The sequence below is a fragment of the Calliopsis andreniformis genome, chromosome 12 (genome assembly GCF_051401765.1).
Source record: "Calliopsis andreniformis isolate RMS-2024a chromosome 12, iyCalAndr_principal, whole genome shotgun sequence".
Classification (NCBI taxonomy): domain Eukaryota; kingdom Metazoa; phylum Arthropoda; class Insecta; order Hymenoptera; family Andrenidae; genus Calliopsis; species Calliopsis andreniformis.
The window spans coordinates 14156061-14173381 of NC_135073.1; the positions used below are offsets into that span (position 1 = coordinate 14156061).

General features: G+C 38.7%; 1 protein-coding gene across 1 annotated transcript in view; it reads left to right on the top strand.

Moving 5' to 3' along the window:
- Window positions 1-17321, top strand: part of LOC143185975 (dystrophin, isoforms A/C/F/G/H) — a 431935-nt gene that overhangs the window by 23742 nt on the left and 390872 nt on the right. The window contains exons 22-30 of the mRNA XM_076389324.1: window positions 211-1644; window positions 1845-2072; window positions 2143-2658; window positions 2742-3379; window positions 3715-3862; window positions 4300-4413; window positions 4488-4664; window positions 4739-4846; window positions 5190-5304. Coding sequence (XP_076245439.1) covers window positions 211-1644; window positions 1845-2072; window positions 2143-2658; window positions 2742-3379; window positions 3715-3862; window positions 4300-4413; window positions 4488-4664; window positions 4739-4846; window positions 5190-5304 — 3478 coding nt within the window. The remainder of the gene's footprint in view (window positions 1-210; window positions 1645-1844; window positions 2073-2142; window positions 2659-2741; window positions 3380-3714; window positions 3863-4299; window positions 4414-4487; window positions 4665-4738; window positions 4847-5189; window positions 5305-17321) is intronic.

The window sequence follows — 17321 nt, forward strand, 5'->3', positions numbered from 1 at the left end:
TTTGCAAAGGAAAACAATATGGAATTAATAAAATGCGTTCCAAATTTATGTATTGGTGATGGATACACGCAAAGACAAAGCTTTGTTTGCACAATGAAATGCATTGTCACTTTCATCTGGCCATGCTTGATATTGTCACACTATTAACATGCTCTTTCAATTAACTGTCGCCTGTCCATGAATTTTCTGTTACCTATCGTATTTTCACAGGAATGGATCCACAAAATCACAGACAATTTATTAATAAAAAGTAAAATGGGAGAGAATAAGGGGAGAGACAATTATGGACGCATTAAAACGTCTAAACAGCCGGATCAAACTTCGGTGCAGCTAGTTAAAAAAGAGAATAAGTTAATAGATGAGAATGAGGAAATATATGGCATAGGATATCTTAATCCTGCATTCGATGATAATCAATGTAATGTCGTAAATACACCTGAAAGTTCGCCAATCGATATCGTCCACCGAAGCCGAAAGTCTTCTATAAAGTCTGAAAAAGTAAAAACTAAAATCATAGACGTTAGCAAAACTGTTAGACGAAAATTAGACATGAGCTCAATACCTGACGTGGTACAAACGTCTCAGCCACAAATTGTTCATATCGACGACGATAGAACTTCTTCATCCCCTGACACAGACGTTTACATGGCCGACGAAGAATTCTTTTTATCAAAAAATAGTACTTTATTCTCCCAAGTTTCTTCCAATACATTGGTCACAACAGAATCGAAACCATACGTATACAACACGCAAACGAATCCTTTCCGTATCGTAGAAGTGAAAGAAATGGAGATTAAAAAATCGGTTGCCTCTCCCGAAGACCATGTAATATTACCAAGTGCGAATGTCAGTGTAGGATTAATGCCACAAGTTGTTGAAAGAGTAGAAATTGTTGAGGATACAGAAACCGAACCAGAGTCAGTAGATACAGACACGGAAGATAAAGAAACTAGGGGGAGAATTTGCAGTGGAAATCAAATTATTAATAAGAAAAGGGAACTCATTCCTATTTTAAAGAAAAACAAGTCAGTAGATCCATATACTGCAAAGAATATTAAGAAATTAACTGTTAAATTAGATACCGGGAGTGTACAATCAGAGCGTGAAATTTCGAATAATAGGCCAAGAAAGGTGGGCGATACTGTAATGCAAATACACGAATCCATTTCAATGAATACACAATTGTCTTGTAAATTAAGTAAAAGTGGAAAAAGTACTTCCTCATTGAGAGATAAAGATAGTGTTGCAGAGTATCTTATACTCGATGACACTGAGTCAAAGATAAATGTAAAAAGTTCTGTTACTGATGTTGCTTCTCCATCATCAATTGATCGTATAAAAAGAAGGAAAGAGCACGCGAATCATGAGTTAATATCTGAAAAGGGCATTGACTTTGCTAAGTCACTTAGTGTTGGGAATGAAAATCAAGATTCTGATAAATATATAAGATCCTTGCTGTTTAAACGTGCAAGAAGTATGTCAAAAGATGATACATTAGAAGATTGCGAAAGTTTTTATGGAAGTGACAAAGAAACTGACGATATATTAATATTTTCTGACGACACTGAAATTGATGTCGAGAGTTCCAGTTCAGAAGGGGAAGACCCAAATTTAGGAGAACATGTTGAGCACCTCTTGGACAAGGTAATTTTAGTATCACCTGTCTCGCCATTGCATTGTACTTCGTTATGTATATAATATGTTATTAATAATATACATGTTCTAGTGAATATGACAATGAAGATTTCATAGTTTTTTAGATAAATGATAGGTGAAGGCTAACATTTGTGTCCATGAAACAGTTTAATGTATCAAATTTTTCTTTATGATTTTATCGTGTACAGATACAGGCCGAGAAATTGTCACAGGAAGCGCAGCATCACAAGGCTGAATCAAAATTCTCGGCTGACAAAAGAGCTTATAAACCTATGATGAGTTTATCTAGGACAGGTTTGGAAAAAAGCATTTTGGAATTTGAGCAAGCTGCCCAGCTAATGTTGCACAGAATGGATGTTATGTTGATGAGCATAAGTGGTATTAGCAATGAAAAAGATCCTTCTAAGCGTCTGGAGGTTTGTACAATCGTACTTTATTAAGATAAACAGGATAGTATGTTTATTTATTTATGTATTTGTAATTCAGGTACTAAAGGGAGAAGTTAGTACTCTAGCACCAGATGCAGCAGCTTTGATTAGCAAAGGTGACGGTCTAGTCATGACAGTGCATACATCTGATCCTACTAGGGCTGAAAAGATAAAGAATGAACATCAGGACAAGCTGAGGAGTAAATGGCATCAAGTTATGTCAGAGATTGAAATGAGACGGATACAAGCACAGCGAGGTGAAGAACTATTGCGGCAGTACAACAATATAATAGCAGAGTTTGAAGATTGGTTTAGAGATGTGCCATTAAAACTCGAACAAGTTAATAATTACGAAGGACAGTTAGAATCGTTCACAGTAGAATTCGACGCCAAACAAGAGCAAATACATAAGTTAAATGATTTAGCTGTAGAATTAAAGAGATTAAATGTTGGATATTCTGAAACTGTACGATATAGTATTAATAGTAGGTGGCAAGAAGTCAGTTCTCAGTTCAAGAGATATAGTGGTAGCAAAGATAAGGATAAACACGTGACTGACAAAAAAGTTGAAATGGTGCGTAGAAGAGTATATAATTTTTAATATTTTCTTCTGTAAATTTTTATTAAAATTACGAGATTTTAATTTTCTGGTTTTAGGATGTGGGTGGAGTTGATATGCAAGAGTTTACTACAAGAGTGAACAAGATTAGAGAAGCTGTTGTGACAGTGACAAGATCTCTGAATTCAATGCCTTTGAATGGCGATGATTACGAAATGTTTGCAAACCAAGAAGAGTGTCTGAAAAAGATCAGCAATGCCCTAAATATTCTTAAACCGAGTATAGAAGAGATTAATTCTGTCTTCGAAAATGTTGCTTCTCAATTAAGAAGAGAACAGGCTGAGCAAATCAGGCGTTTAAGTGACAAATTACGAGAGGAATGGATTAATGTCAATCAGTGTTACGTAGAAAGGCACAATCGCTGGAATAAGTGTTACGAAAAGTGGAAAGAAGTTTGCACAACGTGTCGATCTTTTTCTGAGTGGCTCGATAAAGCAGAAGAGTCACTGAAGAAATTAAATTCTGCTGGTCACTCTAAAGCGACGAAAACGAAGATATATGAATTGGAACAAGAGATTTCAAGGATGCAAAGAACTATGAATAATATTAATATTTCAAGCGCTAGTATTTTAACGCGTACCAAAGCTGAAGATATGATGGAACTGAAAGAAATGATCGAAACCATAAAACGTCGTTGGCAAAATATCTTAGTCGACTTAAATGCACGAAAAGAAAAGTATGTACCAATCTGAGTTCATTGTACTTCTGTAATTCTACACCCTAACATTGAGAATAGAATCCAAAGATTTTGATGGACACGTTACATCTAAAGCAAAGCTCTTCCTCCTATTGAGCTATTTCAGTTGTGATTTGCCTCTGCAGCTGTAGTGATCAACGTAGAATAACCTCCCTAATCTAATAAACAAAAACATAGCCATCTTTTGAAATATACTCTTTAAAGTTTGTTTAATTGAATATTATTAAAAATTTAATCAGACTCTAAGCTACTTATATCATTTATATTATTCTTTTATTTTTTTAAACTGTGTTTAAAAAGCTTATTTTTTTAAGGAACTTTGCTATGGAAAGAAAAGTGAACAATGAGGGTAGAATCTTAGAAAGTGCTTACAACATTCTGGAGCAAATAAATTCCTTGCTAGTTTCAGCAGCTAATCCTTCAGACGAAACTTCCTTATCAATAAGGTTGTCACTTGTCAAGGTAAGTTGAAGTGTTCATGAAGTTAACAAAAAATAATTTCTAGAAAGGATGGAAAATGTTATGTTAAAGCTCGAATGTTTAATCTTCATTAACATTCGTATCAAAATGTTTACGCGAAGTTATTTTAAAAACTCGACAAACTCCAATCATGATAACGTGTTTTAATTTTTATTAGACTAAATTATACATCATTACTAAGTATATTATTTATTAAAAAATTAATTTTATAATCCAGTAGCTCCTATTACGTTATTAAAGAAATTGAAACTGGACCTAATAATACCATCTCATGTCATGTCCGCACAAACGAAACTGTGCCAAGACATAAATAGCATTGAACTCTCCCTTTTTGCTTACTTTACTATTAAACATAAACGGCGGCTTCTTTATATATATTCAACTTTATTAATATTTGAACGTAACATTAACATTTTCAGGCAAGGCAAGAAGAACTGTCTTCCCGCAAAAGAGCAGTGCAAAATCTAGTAAATCAAAATGGCATACCTGCTACAGAAGAGGAGTGCAATAAACTCCTTGTTGACATGGACAAGGTATTATTTTTTGATTCTTAATTTATTTATAATAATGAAAATTGCATATAAACTGTAAATATTAATTTTTGCAGGCTAACTCAAGCCTGGCCAATCATCGGGAGTATGTTGAAAATAAACTTGCCTCTCTCAAAAAATATATTTGCACTTTGGATGCAGTCATGGCATGGGTAATGGAAACACGAACAAGAATAAGTATATCCCGAGAATTATCTCAACAAGAACGAACCGAGGTTATCAATAATGTTATGGTAAGTATCTAAATATTTATCTGATAGAGAAAAAAAATGATTAAAAAATTAATTATTCAATATTATCATCGCAGATCAAAGTGGAGGATCGTGAAATGGAAGTGAAAGATGTGTTGGAGAATTACACCAACTTAGAAAAAGAATGCGAATCTGCGAAGCAACCTATTTCTGTAGAATTACAAGTAAGTAGACAAAATGTTCGTTTTTTATATTTTTTTCCAAGGCAAATATATATCTTTTCTTATATTTAATTATATCTTGATAATTTAGAGTTCTTTGATCTTGCATAATTACATTCGATTTTGAAATATCTGTATTTCCCGCCATAGTGAATTGCCAACCATGTAAATAGAAAATATCCCCACCATTTTTGGGGGAAAAGCATGTTCGAAAGGTGGCGCCCTGACACCCCTTTCTCTTTCCATCTTAGCAGTTGCGCGGGATGGTCGAACTTTTTTCTCCTCGAGTTTTTTTAAAAATTTCGCGTTTAAATTAGTGTGTGCATCTGGAATTTGTGTCTAACAGGAAAAGTTGAAGAAACTGAGGGAGGATTGGCAGTTTGTGAAGTCCAGCGGAGGCGATTCGCAGAATTATGAGGTCAAAACTGCAGTGGTGGTTGCGGTTACGACTCCAGAAACTGGTGAGTCTTTTATCTTATCTAATTTTTCTCAATTCTTACTCAGACAAGAAAATACTCGCATAAGTACAGGTTTTCGAAAGATTGAACTCAAATTGTGCCTTCAATAACCAAATTTTTAGCGTTTCAATGTCTGTAACATTTCGAGCATGTTCGATCCTGTTCTAGGCGCGGGAAAGACCTTAAATTTGAAATTAGTTGCGCAGTTGCAACAACTGCCGCTAGACGGCGCCTTAGTCTTCTTTCATGACAGATTCGAAACCCTGTACTCTTTTTTCTCGATCTAAAATGTTTTCTGTGTGAATTTTTTAAATGTGAAATTCGTTTTTAAATATTTTGTGTCAAGGTAATTTTTTATTGTATTTGAAAAACTATAGATGCTACTTAATTAAAGAAGGATCTTTTCTCGAATATCATCGTTTAGTTATCAAATTAAATAATCTTCTATTTTAATTGATACTTTCCCATGTTTCTACTTCTACGTTATTTCTAACATAAAAATAATAAACCAGTCAAAGTGGGTCATTACTTTAAAACACAATCTTTTATCTTTATTACAAATAAAATTTGCCCAAGCCTATCGCCAACAAAAATATCCTCCACTTTTGCGTTTCACTCTGCATTTGAACGCCACGAAAGTGCTCTCACAATTCGTTGTGAAAACAGTTGCGAGGAAACAATTACTAGGAGGATTGATTCGCGTTTAGGGACTCTGTCGAATCGAACGCAATCGTAACTCTCGCTAAATGCGCGTTTTCGCAACCGTCGCGTCGCAGGGATGTCGAAGGGAGGTTGGCGACCGAACAAGAAATAGCAGGTTTAGTCGTTTCGGTAAGCGTAGCCACATATCACTTCCACTCCATCCCGTGAAGCGATATATATCCGCCACGTTAAGTGCAGTCTTTTCATCGGGCAACGCTCTCCTTTCTTCTACTATCGTCCTTGGATCGATTCGTGCATTTAGAATCGCCGATGGCGATGAATTCCGCCGACTCATCGCGCTTTTATCCGTCGTTCCTTTGCACGATAAACCGGGGCGAAATACTTTGATAACAAACGAACGGGGCAGTAAATCTGCACGACGCGTCAACGCGTCCTAAATTTCATCCCACGCCCTGCTGCCATTTTAACTCGCGAATGAATATATCTAGGGGAGAGAATTTTCTTTTAATTTCGGTATTTCTGGGTCACTTAATTAGGTTGAACGCCTGGCGAAGACTTGGAGGGCGGGGAGCTTGAAGACATCTTTTTGCGCGTGATATTAATGATGGGAATAGAGCACGAAAAAGTGAAATATCGAATATTAGGAATTAATGAGAGAATATTTGAAAATAGGAATCTTAAAGTATTTTTTCAGAGTTAAATTTAGATAGAAGCTCTTATTAAAAATTGTATTTAAGAACAGAGTTGGATTTATACATTATTTCCACTTAAAACTTAGAACTTAGACGTGAAGTTCCATAATTTCAATGAATATTATCATTTCTGATGAATATTAACAAAACCCCAAAAATGAATAAAATTCTGTCTGTACTTTTCCAGAATGAATTCCCAAAGTTTTCCTTAGTATTCAGGAAGTCACAGTAGGGACTCTCCCTCGAGAGGGAGATTTCACGCGTAACGAAAGTTCGATGGAACAGCAAAGATCGCGGTCTCGATTAGCGAGGGAATCGCGCTTTCGGTTCGTTGGTTATGGAAGCATTAATACGGTGAATTAAATTTTCGCGGCGAGGCGCATAATTCAGGATCGTGTCGGTTTAATCGCGAGAGGTTCTGGAAGGAAGAACGGCGGGTTTGTTGATCCCGAACCGGGATAGAGCTTAACGAAAAGGTCGTAGGTTTGTAGTATGAGCTTGATCGTCGTGCTGCATAATGAGAGGATAAGCCGTCTAATGTAGTCGCGGTAGAACATCGGCCAGACCAAAGATATCACGGGTCCCCTGCCCTCTCTCTTCCCCTTTCGCCTCTGTTCTCGAGGCTTCCTTCCTCCATTGTCTTCTGCAGTCCCGTTTAGTGGGTGCTGCATCGAGATGAAATCAGTCTCGTTTGACGAAAGTTCGCCGGGGCCACAAATGGATTAAACTTGCGCTTTGATGCGTGGCCTGATATCATTTTATCACCTCGCGTTAGGCAGTCTGTCGTGATTATTATGTTTCAGGGGAAGCGAAAGTGATCATTGGAAGTTAAAGGATTCAGGGAGAGGTGTTATCCTGAGAATATTCAAAGTTGGGCAAGGACAGTTTTTGGTAGAAAAAGAAGCTTTTTTAGAATTATTTTTTACTTGTTTCTTTGGTGAAGTCGATTTTGTTTTCTTGCGGTAGATAGGTTTCTGAGAACACTGTAAGAAATATAGTTTGTGAAAAAGGGTGGTTTTAAAGCTAGTGTGGAAATTCGTGTGCAGGTAGAATTGGCTATATTTTCTTATTCTGTGATGGTACAAAGTGAAATAAGGTACCGTGTTCAAAAGAATATCTTATACCACCCTTGGTCCCTACGAAAACTCAATTTTCACAAAAATGCTATGTAACCCTTCACTCTTTGATGCCTTCAATTTCGTTAATAACCATCCTTTAAAGTCCCTCGTGAAAAATCTCGGGAAAGGCAGCTTTTTAACGCTTTCACTTTCGTCCAGTATATTAATCCTAAAAACGAAACGAGTTCTGTTGCACAGCTGGGGGTGGATTCACTTCGAATTCTCTTAGAAAATAAATTGTACGTGATATAGTATTAGATACAGCGCTCCGAGAAGGCAGTATAAATCATTTTTTTTCCTGATCTTCTAATTCAGTGTTCATCAACTTTTCATAGGGAGTTACGTACGCTCTCTGCGTACTCTGTATCAATGGTTTTAGGCTTTTTCCCCCTCTATTGTCTTCATCGCGAGCGTGCGTGGCGTGAATTCACAACGTAGACTTTAGAAAGTTGCGCGTTCATCGGCTGAGTGGGTCGGGCAAGGGTGGGCGAGTTCTTCGCTTCGAAACAATCGATCCTGAAACAAAAAAGAAACTGGTGAACCGCTGAGAGCAACTTGCAGACTAATTGTGTGGTATAAATATCTTATCTCACCAAGTTGCAACACTATTGTGTATAGAAAATCTTGCTAAGAGGGCTTTTCAAACGTGAGAAACCTCTTTGGGCCCCTTGTGTACTGAAAGTAATTATTATAGAATTATTCAAGCTTGAAATTTTATAGTATTTCATTCTTTGGAGCTTTTACTAGGCATCTGAAAATTGAAAAATACAGGCAATAAGTCTTTAAAAGAGTGTTTAAAATAGTTGATATTGAAGAACGGAGCCCTGAGTAATCCCAGCTCAGTACTTCAAAAGTTAATTATATTAGGTTTTGATACATTGCTTCATAACACGTAGAACTCATTCGTATGAAGTTCCACATGTTCAAAGGATTAATAAAAAAGAAAGAGACGAGAAAATCTGAGTAACAACAAAAAAAAAAAAAAAACGAGATTACCCGTGTATCAGCGCAACAAACGAAAACTGTGTACAGAAATGCTGAGCGATTCTCTGATGCATGCGAATAGAGTGGATTTTAAAAACGCATTCCGCAAGAGACGAGTTTTGCGCTGGTACCTCTCCTCCCTTCCACCCTTTCGTCTTCTTTTTCCCTCGGATCCATGTTGCTACGCTAGGCACAAAACGTGACCACAGGAACACGAAAGCCTTAATGAGCTCTCTCGCTAACGAGGAACGAGTTTGTTCAGGTGAACATCATTCCGTCCCCGACGCGCCCTAGACTCGTTGAAAGCGGCTTTTCTCGGATCGGCGTAATTCAGCGTTAACGTGATCACTGCTCACAATATAGCACGCTAATCGCGTCAGCTCGAATCAATCTCCAATCCGCGCGCAGCCAGGAGAACGACGAAATATTATGTTGCGCGAGAGCTGTGGATTCCATCCCGCTAATCAGCCTAATTCCCCACCTGCTTGCACGCGCATTGCTCGCCAGTTAATTGATAAGTCACAGAGGACCAGCGCTTGAATACTCATTGATCATTGATTCGCGAACTGAGTACCTAGAACTGAGTTTCTAGAATTCAGGGTAAATCAGAAACTAATAGGTAACTGTAATTACTTGTTCATGAATCTTGGTGCAAGATGATTCAATGTTCTTACGAAGCAGAATTCCCCGAATGTAAAACTTATTTTGTAGCTTCAATTATATTAATTAGTAGAATTGCTTTGTCATGAGTGTCCCATGAGAAGTCCCCTGAAAAGCTCTCATGGTAAACACGAATAATACCTTATCTTTTTAGAGGACTTGGAAATATCAAATTATTTAATTTTTAAGTATTCAAAGCTTAGAACTATTCATATTTTATTTTCAAGTCTTCCCTAGATGCATCCACTCGTTACAGGTTTCCTATTTTTAAACCTCCATGTTTGATTTTCGAGCTCACTGAATATGCCTCTGCTTTGTTATAGTAAAAGCTAAACATATAAATATTTCTCGAGGCCATTATTCTGTCCCACTATTTCTTCCTTTCTTTTCATCCCTCATCGTTCGATGCTCAACCTGCAAACAAATATCAGTCATGCCAGTCGAGGATCGCGTTCGCGATACGCTGTGTCTCTCGGCGAGGCAGCGACAATAAAAAACGGATAAAATTTTCGCGCACGTCGTGGATGGGGGAATATCGGATGTTGTACTGGCGCGCTGACACAGGGATTGTACTGTATGACGCTGTGCTAATTGCGCCACGGTGTTGTACGAGAGACAGCTTTTTATGCCGCGACTGGTAATGACATCCGCCCTGTGCAGCTGACCCTCCATTATTTCTCACCGACGCTTTCCTATCGAACGACCGAAGCCCCTCGCAGAAGAGCCACGCGTATTTATCTTGCCCCGAATTTTCGACCTCGCGTGCTCCGCTCGCCCACCTTCCTCATAAACGTCGCTCCGCCACGATAATTCGAGTTCTTGACCGAATAATGAACCTGGAGAGGAAAAGCCCTCTCTGTCCTGATTTAATACCGAATTTGTAGTGCCGTTTGTTCCGTGAAATTGTCGTGGTTTTGGGGAAATACTCTAGGCTCAGGAAAACGTTTTTTTTTTAACTCTGGGGAGATGGATAATTCTTTCTCAGGATTGGCAGGAGACTCTAAGAAAATTTTGGGATAATTAATGAATTGTATTACTTGGAGTAAGTTAGGAGATTGTCTGATGAAATGACTGTATTGTTCATTAAGCTGCATATAATTAGTATACTTACTCCCTAAATCCGAGGACTTGTTTTTCATATTGAAAATCGCGATGTTTGACAAAATGCACGGAGTTCTTAGAATTTTTTCGGGGATGCCTTTTGCAGGAGCATAAAATACAATCCTTTCCCTTTAATTTAAAAAAAAGATCAAGTCGATACGATTTTTTTTCGCAAAGTTACAGCACTTTAAAGTAACCCCTGCATTTTTGTCATGTGTCGACACTACCCCATGTACTATCAAAATGCAAGGGTTACTGTAAAGTGGTGTAACTTTGCGAAAAAAAATCGTATCGACTTGATCTTTTTTTTAAATTACAGGGAAAGGATTGTATTTTACGCTCCTGTGAAGGACATCTCCGAAAAAAATTCTAAGATGTCCGTGCATCTTGTCAAAGTTAGCAATTTTCAATACGACAAATTGCAAAGTTTGACAAAATGCAGGTACTCGCTACAATTTTTTTCGAAGATGCAGTTTGCAGTAGCATATAGATTGAACCTTCCTCTTTAATTTAAAAAAAAGATCAAGTCGCTGCGATTTTTTTTCGCAAAGTTACAGCACTTCAAAGTAACCCTTGCATTTTTACAGCACGTCGGATAGTGCCAACCCATGGCAAAAATGCAGGGGTTACTTTAAAGCACTGTAACTTTGCGAAAAAAAATCGTATCGACTTGATTTTTTTTTTAAATTAAAGGCAAAGATTCCTATTTGATGTCCCTGTAAAGGGCGTCTCTGAAAAAAATTTTGTCAAGTTTGTGCATCTCGTCAAAATTGGCAATTGTCATTACGCCAAATTGCAAAGTTTGACAAAATGCACGGACATCCTAGAATTTTTTTCGGAGATACCCTTTACAGGAGCGAAAAGTACAATCCTTTCCCTTTAATATAAAAAAAAGATCAAGTCGCTATGATTTTTTTTCGCAAAGTTACACCACTTTACAGTAACCCTTGCATTTTGATACTAGATGGGGTAGTGTCGACACATGACAAAAATGCAGGGGTTACTTTGAAGTGCTGTAACTTTGCGAAAAAAAATCGTATCGACTTGATCTTTTTTTTAAATTAAAGGGAAAGGATCGTATTGTATGCTCCTGCAAAAGTCATCCCCGAAAAAAATTCTAGAAACTCCGTGCATTGTGTCAAACATTGCAATTTTCAATATGAAAAACAAGTCCTTGGATTCAGGGAATTACAATGGCAGGGGTGCACTAAACTTAAAATCTCGTAATAGTATCTTATAGTCAAGACTTCAAGCTTTAATTTAAAAAAAAGATCATGATCCTACAATAATTTTCCGCGGAGTTATTGTCGATCAAATTTGGCCAATTTTTGCCCAAAGTTCTTCTATGCCACAATTTTTTTCACCAGTGTACATTAGAGAACTGTACTCGAAGTGTATATCATACATTTCCCATAATATAAAAGTACCCAAAATACTCATGCACAGTAATCTACACACATCGATCATTTTTCCGCGATCAGAATAATTTATTCACCGCATCCTCGACTCAACAGACCACCAGTGCCAGACTCTTGAAAATTCCTCGTCAGTGGTTGTTGCGTTTTCCACCCACGTATCGTGACTTACGAATCAATATCAGGGATGCGTTATCGACGCGCGGGAAAGGAAGTAAAAGGATGGTCGAGGATTTACGTCGAAAATAAGACGAAGAGGCACTTCTCTGGGATCTAATAAGAGGCAGCTTAGCCGTGAAATTTTATCGTGGTGTAGGAGAGAGCCTCAGGCTGCGGGAGGGTAGTGGGTCGGGGATGATTTTCGTATAGGGCCATACGTTACTGCTACGCATGAATGCTCGTAGAATACACGCGTGGGTGGTGCGTAATATGGGACAGCGGTGTACAACACTGGCCTGGCCAGGTTCTACAGGACGAATGACGAGGGGTGGACGGATGAGCGAAATAATGGTTTTTTGGGGGGTGTGTTGGACGCTGAAATATGTAACTTTGCGGTGGCCACACATTACTGGAATGAGATTTCGTATTAAAGCCCGACGTGAAATTGTCATTTAAATTCTCGTTTCGAGACTTACTTTGAATATTAATCTAGAACGATGCATTTATTCGCTCGTTTCTCGTTGGCTTTGGGAACCATATGAGGGTGTCTCATAAGCCTCGATGCATTCTGATGCTCTCGAAATCGACCATGTATCTACTGTATTATAAATAACAGTGCAAAGGTTTAGTATTTTCGTGGATTTCAGTATTTCCTATTTTTTCTGTTTATTTAACACTTTGAGTATTACACGTTATCCACTGCTCAGTAATTTATTAATTTTTCCGAATATCTCTGGTATTAATCAAAATTTCTAACACAGATATTCCGAAAGCAAGTAACAATAATTTAAAAATAATTTTAGTTAGAATTAGGATTTTGGCATACTCTGTTTCAATTTCTAGCGAATATAATGTATGATCCGTGTAGGAGTTTCAATATCAGTGTTATAAATAATTTCTTTTTTCTAATTTCGTGTCTCTGCAAAGACACCTGCACTTTCCAGACAGGTAGCGTTTCATCTGATCTCTCTTCGACGATGGTATGTCGCATTCTCAAAGAAAAGATGATTCGATTCAACGTAGAAATACAATTTCGTGTCTACGATGAGATGAAGAGCATAGATTCTTTCAGCGTGAACCGATTGGGACACGTTGGTCTAGGGAGCTTTGCATTCCCTTATATTCGCTTCCATTTCGTTCGCTGGGTACATTCGGCTCTTGGACGAGTTCAATTTCGAAACGAATACAAATGTTCGCGAGAACGCTGTCATCTCTCTACCAGATGACAATGTCGATTTCCAAGTACTGAGTAAAATGCTCGATCGATATTTGTATGTATGGAAGCACGTTTTACTTAAAATAATTGTCGTAAAGATACATGTATGTAATTTACAATTCACCAGTACATATTTCACTAGAATTTAATCTTCCATAAAAAATAATCGAATAAGAAGACGATCAGATGGAGTGAGATGTAGATCAGGTAGATCCATAGTACGAAATTAACCGAAGACGATGTCTTGTCCTGCAGGTCCTCCATTGTCTTCAGCGAGAACGAATAAAAATCCCTGAAAATGTTAGAAATTAGTATGGAATGCTAGAAAATACTGGAAAACTATTGAGTGAAAAATCAGTGGGCTCAAAGTATTTATTATATGACTCAGTTTTTGGTGTTTGAGATAAAAAAATACCTCTTAAGTAATCTATCGAAATTAATGAAGTAAAAGGTTGTGAATTTTTTAGGGTTTCTTAATTTTTCGTTATTTATATTTGTATATTCTCAATGTATTTCTCTGTCTTCTATCTATTGTATCAAGGATCCTATTTTTTCTATTTAACTACTTCTGGAAGGAAGAATTGAAAATTCTGATAAAAAATTGATAGTTTTCAATAGAACATCCAGTTGATACTTTCCTATCGACCTGATATAGTCAATCTGTCGAGCAAACTCGAACTACTCTACTAAAATCCCTGAAAGTATTCCATCCTCACCTGTACTGCTCTCTTGGCGTTCCTGATCGCGCCAACGTGACAAACCCTTTCGACCATTTGCCCCGTGAGACCCTTCAGTGGCGATCGAACGGTGGTACGTCGAGTCATCACAGTTTTATTCGGATCGAAGTAGCTTGGCGTGTATTCGGTGGTCTCCGAGGCGATCACAATCTTCTTATGATCGAGATTCTTCGTCAGTGAAATCAAACGTTTCGTGCATAGATCGATGATGGCCTTCTCTAGTATCAGTACCTGTTAATTCCAGCCAAATTCAATTTTAATTAAAAGTAGGATTCTGAAACCCTACTTAAGGAGTATAAGAGGCTTAAAAATTTGATGGAAAGCCACAGCTAAGAGTGCACTACCCATTAAAACCTGCAATTAAGCTACTCCTTGCCAAACCGATTAACTCCACAGGTGAAAAATGTTCACATTTATTCTAAATATTATTCCAAGTACAAAAAGTTAAGCGTCAAGTGTATTAAATTAAACACTAAAATTGAACTAAAATTCAACAATTTAAAAGCTAGAGTCAATCACTCTGGCCCATGAGTTCATTTCTCAAAGGCAGTACCTGAGGCTTCTTAACAATCTTCTCGATCCAGTATGGTATCGAGGTCGTGGCGGACTTGGAGAAGAGCCTAGTGCTCAGGAACTTGCCATCCTTAATTTCTCGGTGCACCGTGTCCTCCGATAGCACGTGAGAGGAGTACGGATTCGGGTAGCGCTTGAAGAACGCTTTGCAAACGGCCAACCAGCAGTACGGGAGGATCGTCACCTCCGCGCTCTCCTTCATTGACTGCAAATTTCCATACGTTCTTTTCCAGCGAAAGTTCACCGAGGCTCGACTCCCGTCGCGGATTGATAAATTACGCAAACACGATCGCTCGACAAGTCGCCAAGTTTGCCCTGCTCTCGCGTCTCCATTCTGATCCACCGCTATTCATACGAACCTATTGAGTTACCCGACGCTTATTCGTTCATTCGCCCATCCCTCCACCTTTTCTTCTATCCCACCCTTATTCTTGCAATTCATTAGTGAATTGTCGGGTGCTTCATAAACAATGGGACCCCCCTCATTAACGCAACTTCAATGATAATAACGCTTTCGCGGTTCTAAATACCCCCCACTGTTCCACGCGACAATGATCGTGATCTCGTTTCATGGGACTACGAGCGGGTGGGCTTTCTGTTCGAGATGCGCGGGGATTTATCATTTTCCAGCTTTTCTTAACCCCAGAACGCTGCTGTGAGGAATAGGGTGTTATTCTAGATTTCTTTTATATTTGTTTCCCTTTTTGTGTCGGTAGGTTTTTAAAATTTATTCAATTCGATTAGTGTGTGTAGTGGATGTAGTGTATATTAGTGTTTGATTATAGTTGGGATTTCGAAGTGGGTGAAATTTTGTATCTAATTTGAAAATATTATTTTACAGTTGCAGTAATGAAACTGTAATTAATTGCATGTATTATTAGTGTATCAAATTTCCCAGCTTTTCTAGGTTAAAAAAAGAGGTTTCAAAAAAATTGATGGCGCGAATAACCTATAATAGTTCACCGTATTGCATCTGCGCTGCCATCAACATTCATCTAGTGCACGTTTCCCGGTTCATTCAATCACAATTCCTTCGCAATCACGAGTAGCTTTACCTCCTGATTTCACTTCCAATTTCGCATTATCTGTATGCACTTCTCGCAGAAGCCCGTTTCACGTCGATTCATTTCGACGCGAGCATTCCAGTCCACGTTCTTCTTTTGTCTATGGAAAATATCGTTCCCCCTCCATCGTCCCCCCATCCACGAGCACCATTTCTCAAACGCTTCACTTCTCGCTGAATCTTTTAACTTCGATGCCTCTGGGGAGTGTAAATTGTATCTCGAGGTTTGGGAAACGAATTTCTTCTGTCTATCGATATCAGCTTCAAGTTCAACATCATTTTACCGACAAATCTATGAAATCTGCGTGTTGACCTAGAACTTAAACAGTGAAACAATACTAGCTCGCCCAGGAAACTATAAAACTAGCCACTAAAAAGGATCTTCAAATTTGAATCTCGCGATACTTGAAACAATCAGAGCCCTACCGTCTCCATCATCGTCACGCTCAAAGCGTTAACCCTTTCCCTTACAATTTTCTGTCGTAATATTATCACCTTTGCTGCCGATCTGAAACGTGTAACTATCTTAAACTGCCAACAGTAAAGCTCCCATTGCGCGAACATAGACCTCTCACGCGATGGTGCGTGATCGGTTACTTGCGAAGAATCCTCATCACGCATTACCGCGTAATCGGCAGCGAAGATATTGTAGAAAGTACACGAGCCAGACTCGTCAAAGTAAGGCAAGGGGTTAATGCAATCGTCTTCAGTGCAAAGTCGAACATCTTACCAAGGGACTCAGCGCAGTGAGATAAGAGACTGCGATCGTATCGCTCCAGATCCGCGAGAAGACCTTAACAATTACCAGGGGGGTTGTGGGTGTGGCGGAGAGGGGATGGGGAGAAGAAGAGGTCCTCTGGTCTCTGGTTTCGTCTGGTCGACGCGCGTCTAAGCCGCGTTCATTACTGTACCGACAATCGAGCTGCTCCATGGTCAAGAGGGCGGGAAAGGGCAGGCCAGGGCGGCACGGGGGTGATAAGGGAGTTAGGGGTGGTTTAAGCGAGTGTAGCCACGGCGGTCAGGCTTGTAATCTGACGGTGGTGGGTCGTTCGGTTGGTCGGGGTAAAACGGTCCATTAAGACTGGGTAGCAGTTAGTGGGCATGCTATAGGAAGCAGCCAGCTTACTAATGCCAGGGTTTGGGGGTATCCCCGCAAGGGCCGTTACCGAGGTCAGCCCTAAGGGTGACCTGGCCCTCGCGAAAGTTGAATTTCGTTGCGTTACGTTCGTTCCTCCCTTGTCCCTTTGAACGGCCATGCTTCATATCGTCTTGGACATGGGGTGGGTAATGCAGTGTCTTCGAGGGTATTCTAATGCGTCGGTTTGTGTCCTCTCAAAGGGTGTATTAGGGTTTATTCCTCCTGCCTGGAGACTGTAATGTGATTAGGAATCAAATTTACGGGGAATTAGTGATTCTGTGGAAGGATGATTTTGAGTCACCTTGTAATTGAAGTAGTAGAAAATCTGTAGGTACTTGGGTACATTATTAGATAACTATTATCTCAGAGAATTCACAATCTGAAAAGTGTACAGAAAAAGAATCCTTTTTTAATTAATAATTCTGATAATATAGGTACAAATGTGTTTTCAATTTTCCTCGATTCTAGGGTCCCTAAAAAATAACACAGTCCTACACTGTA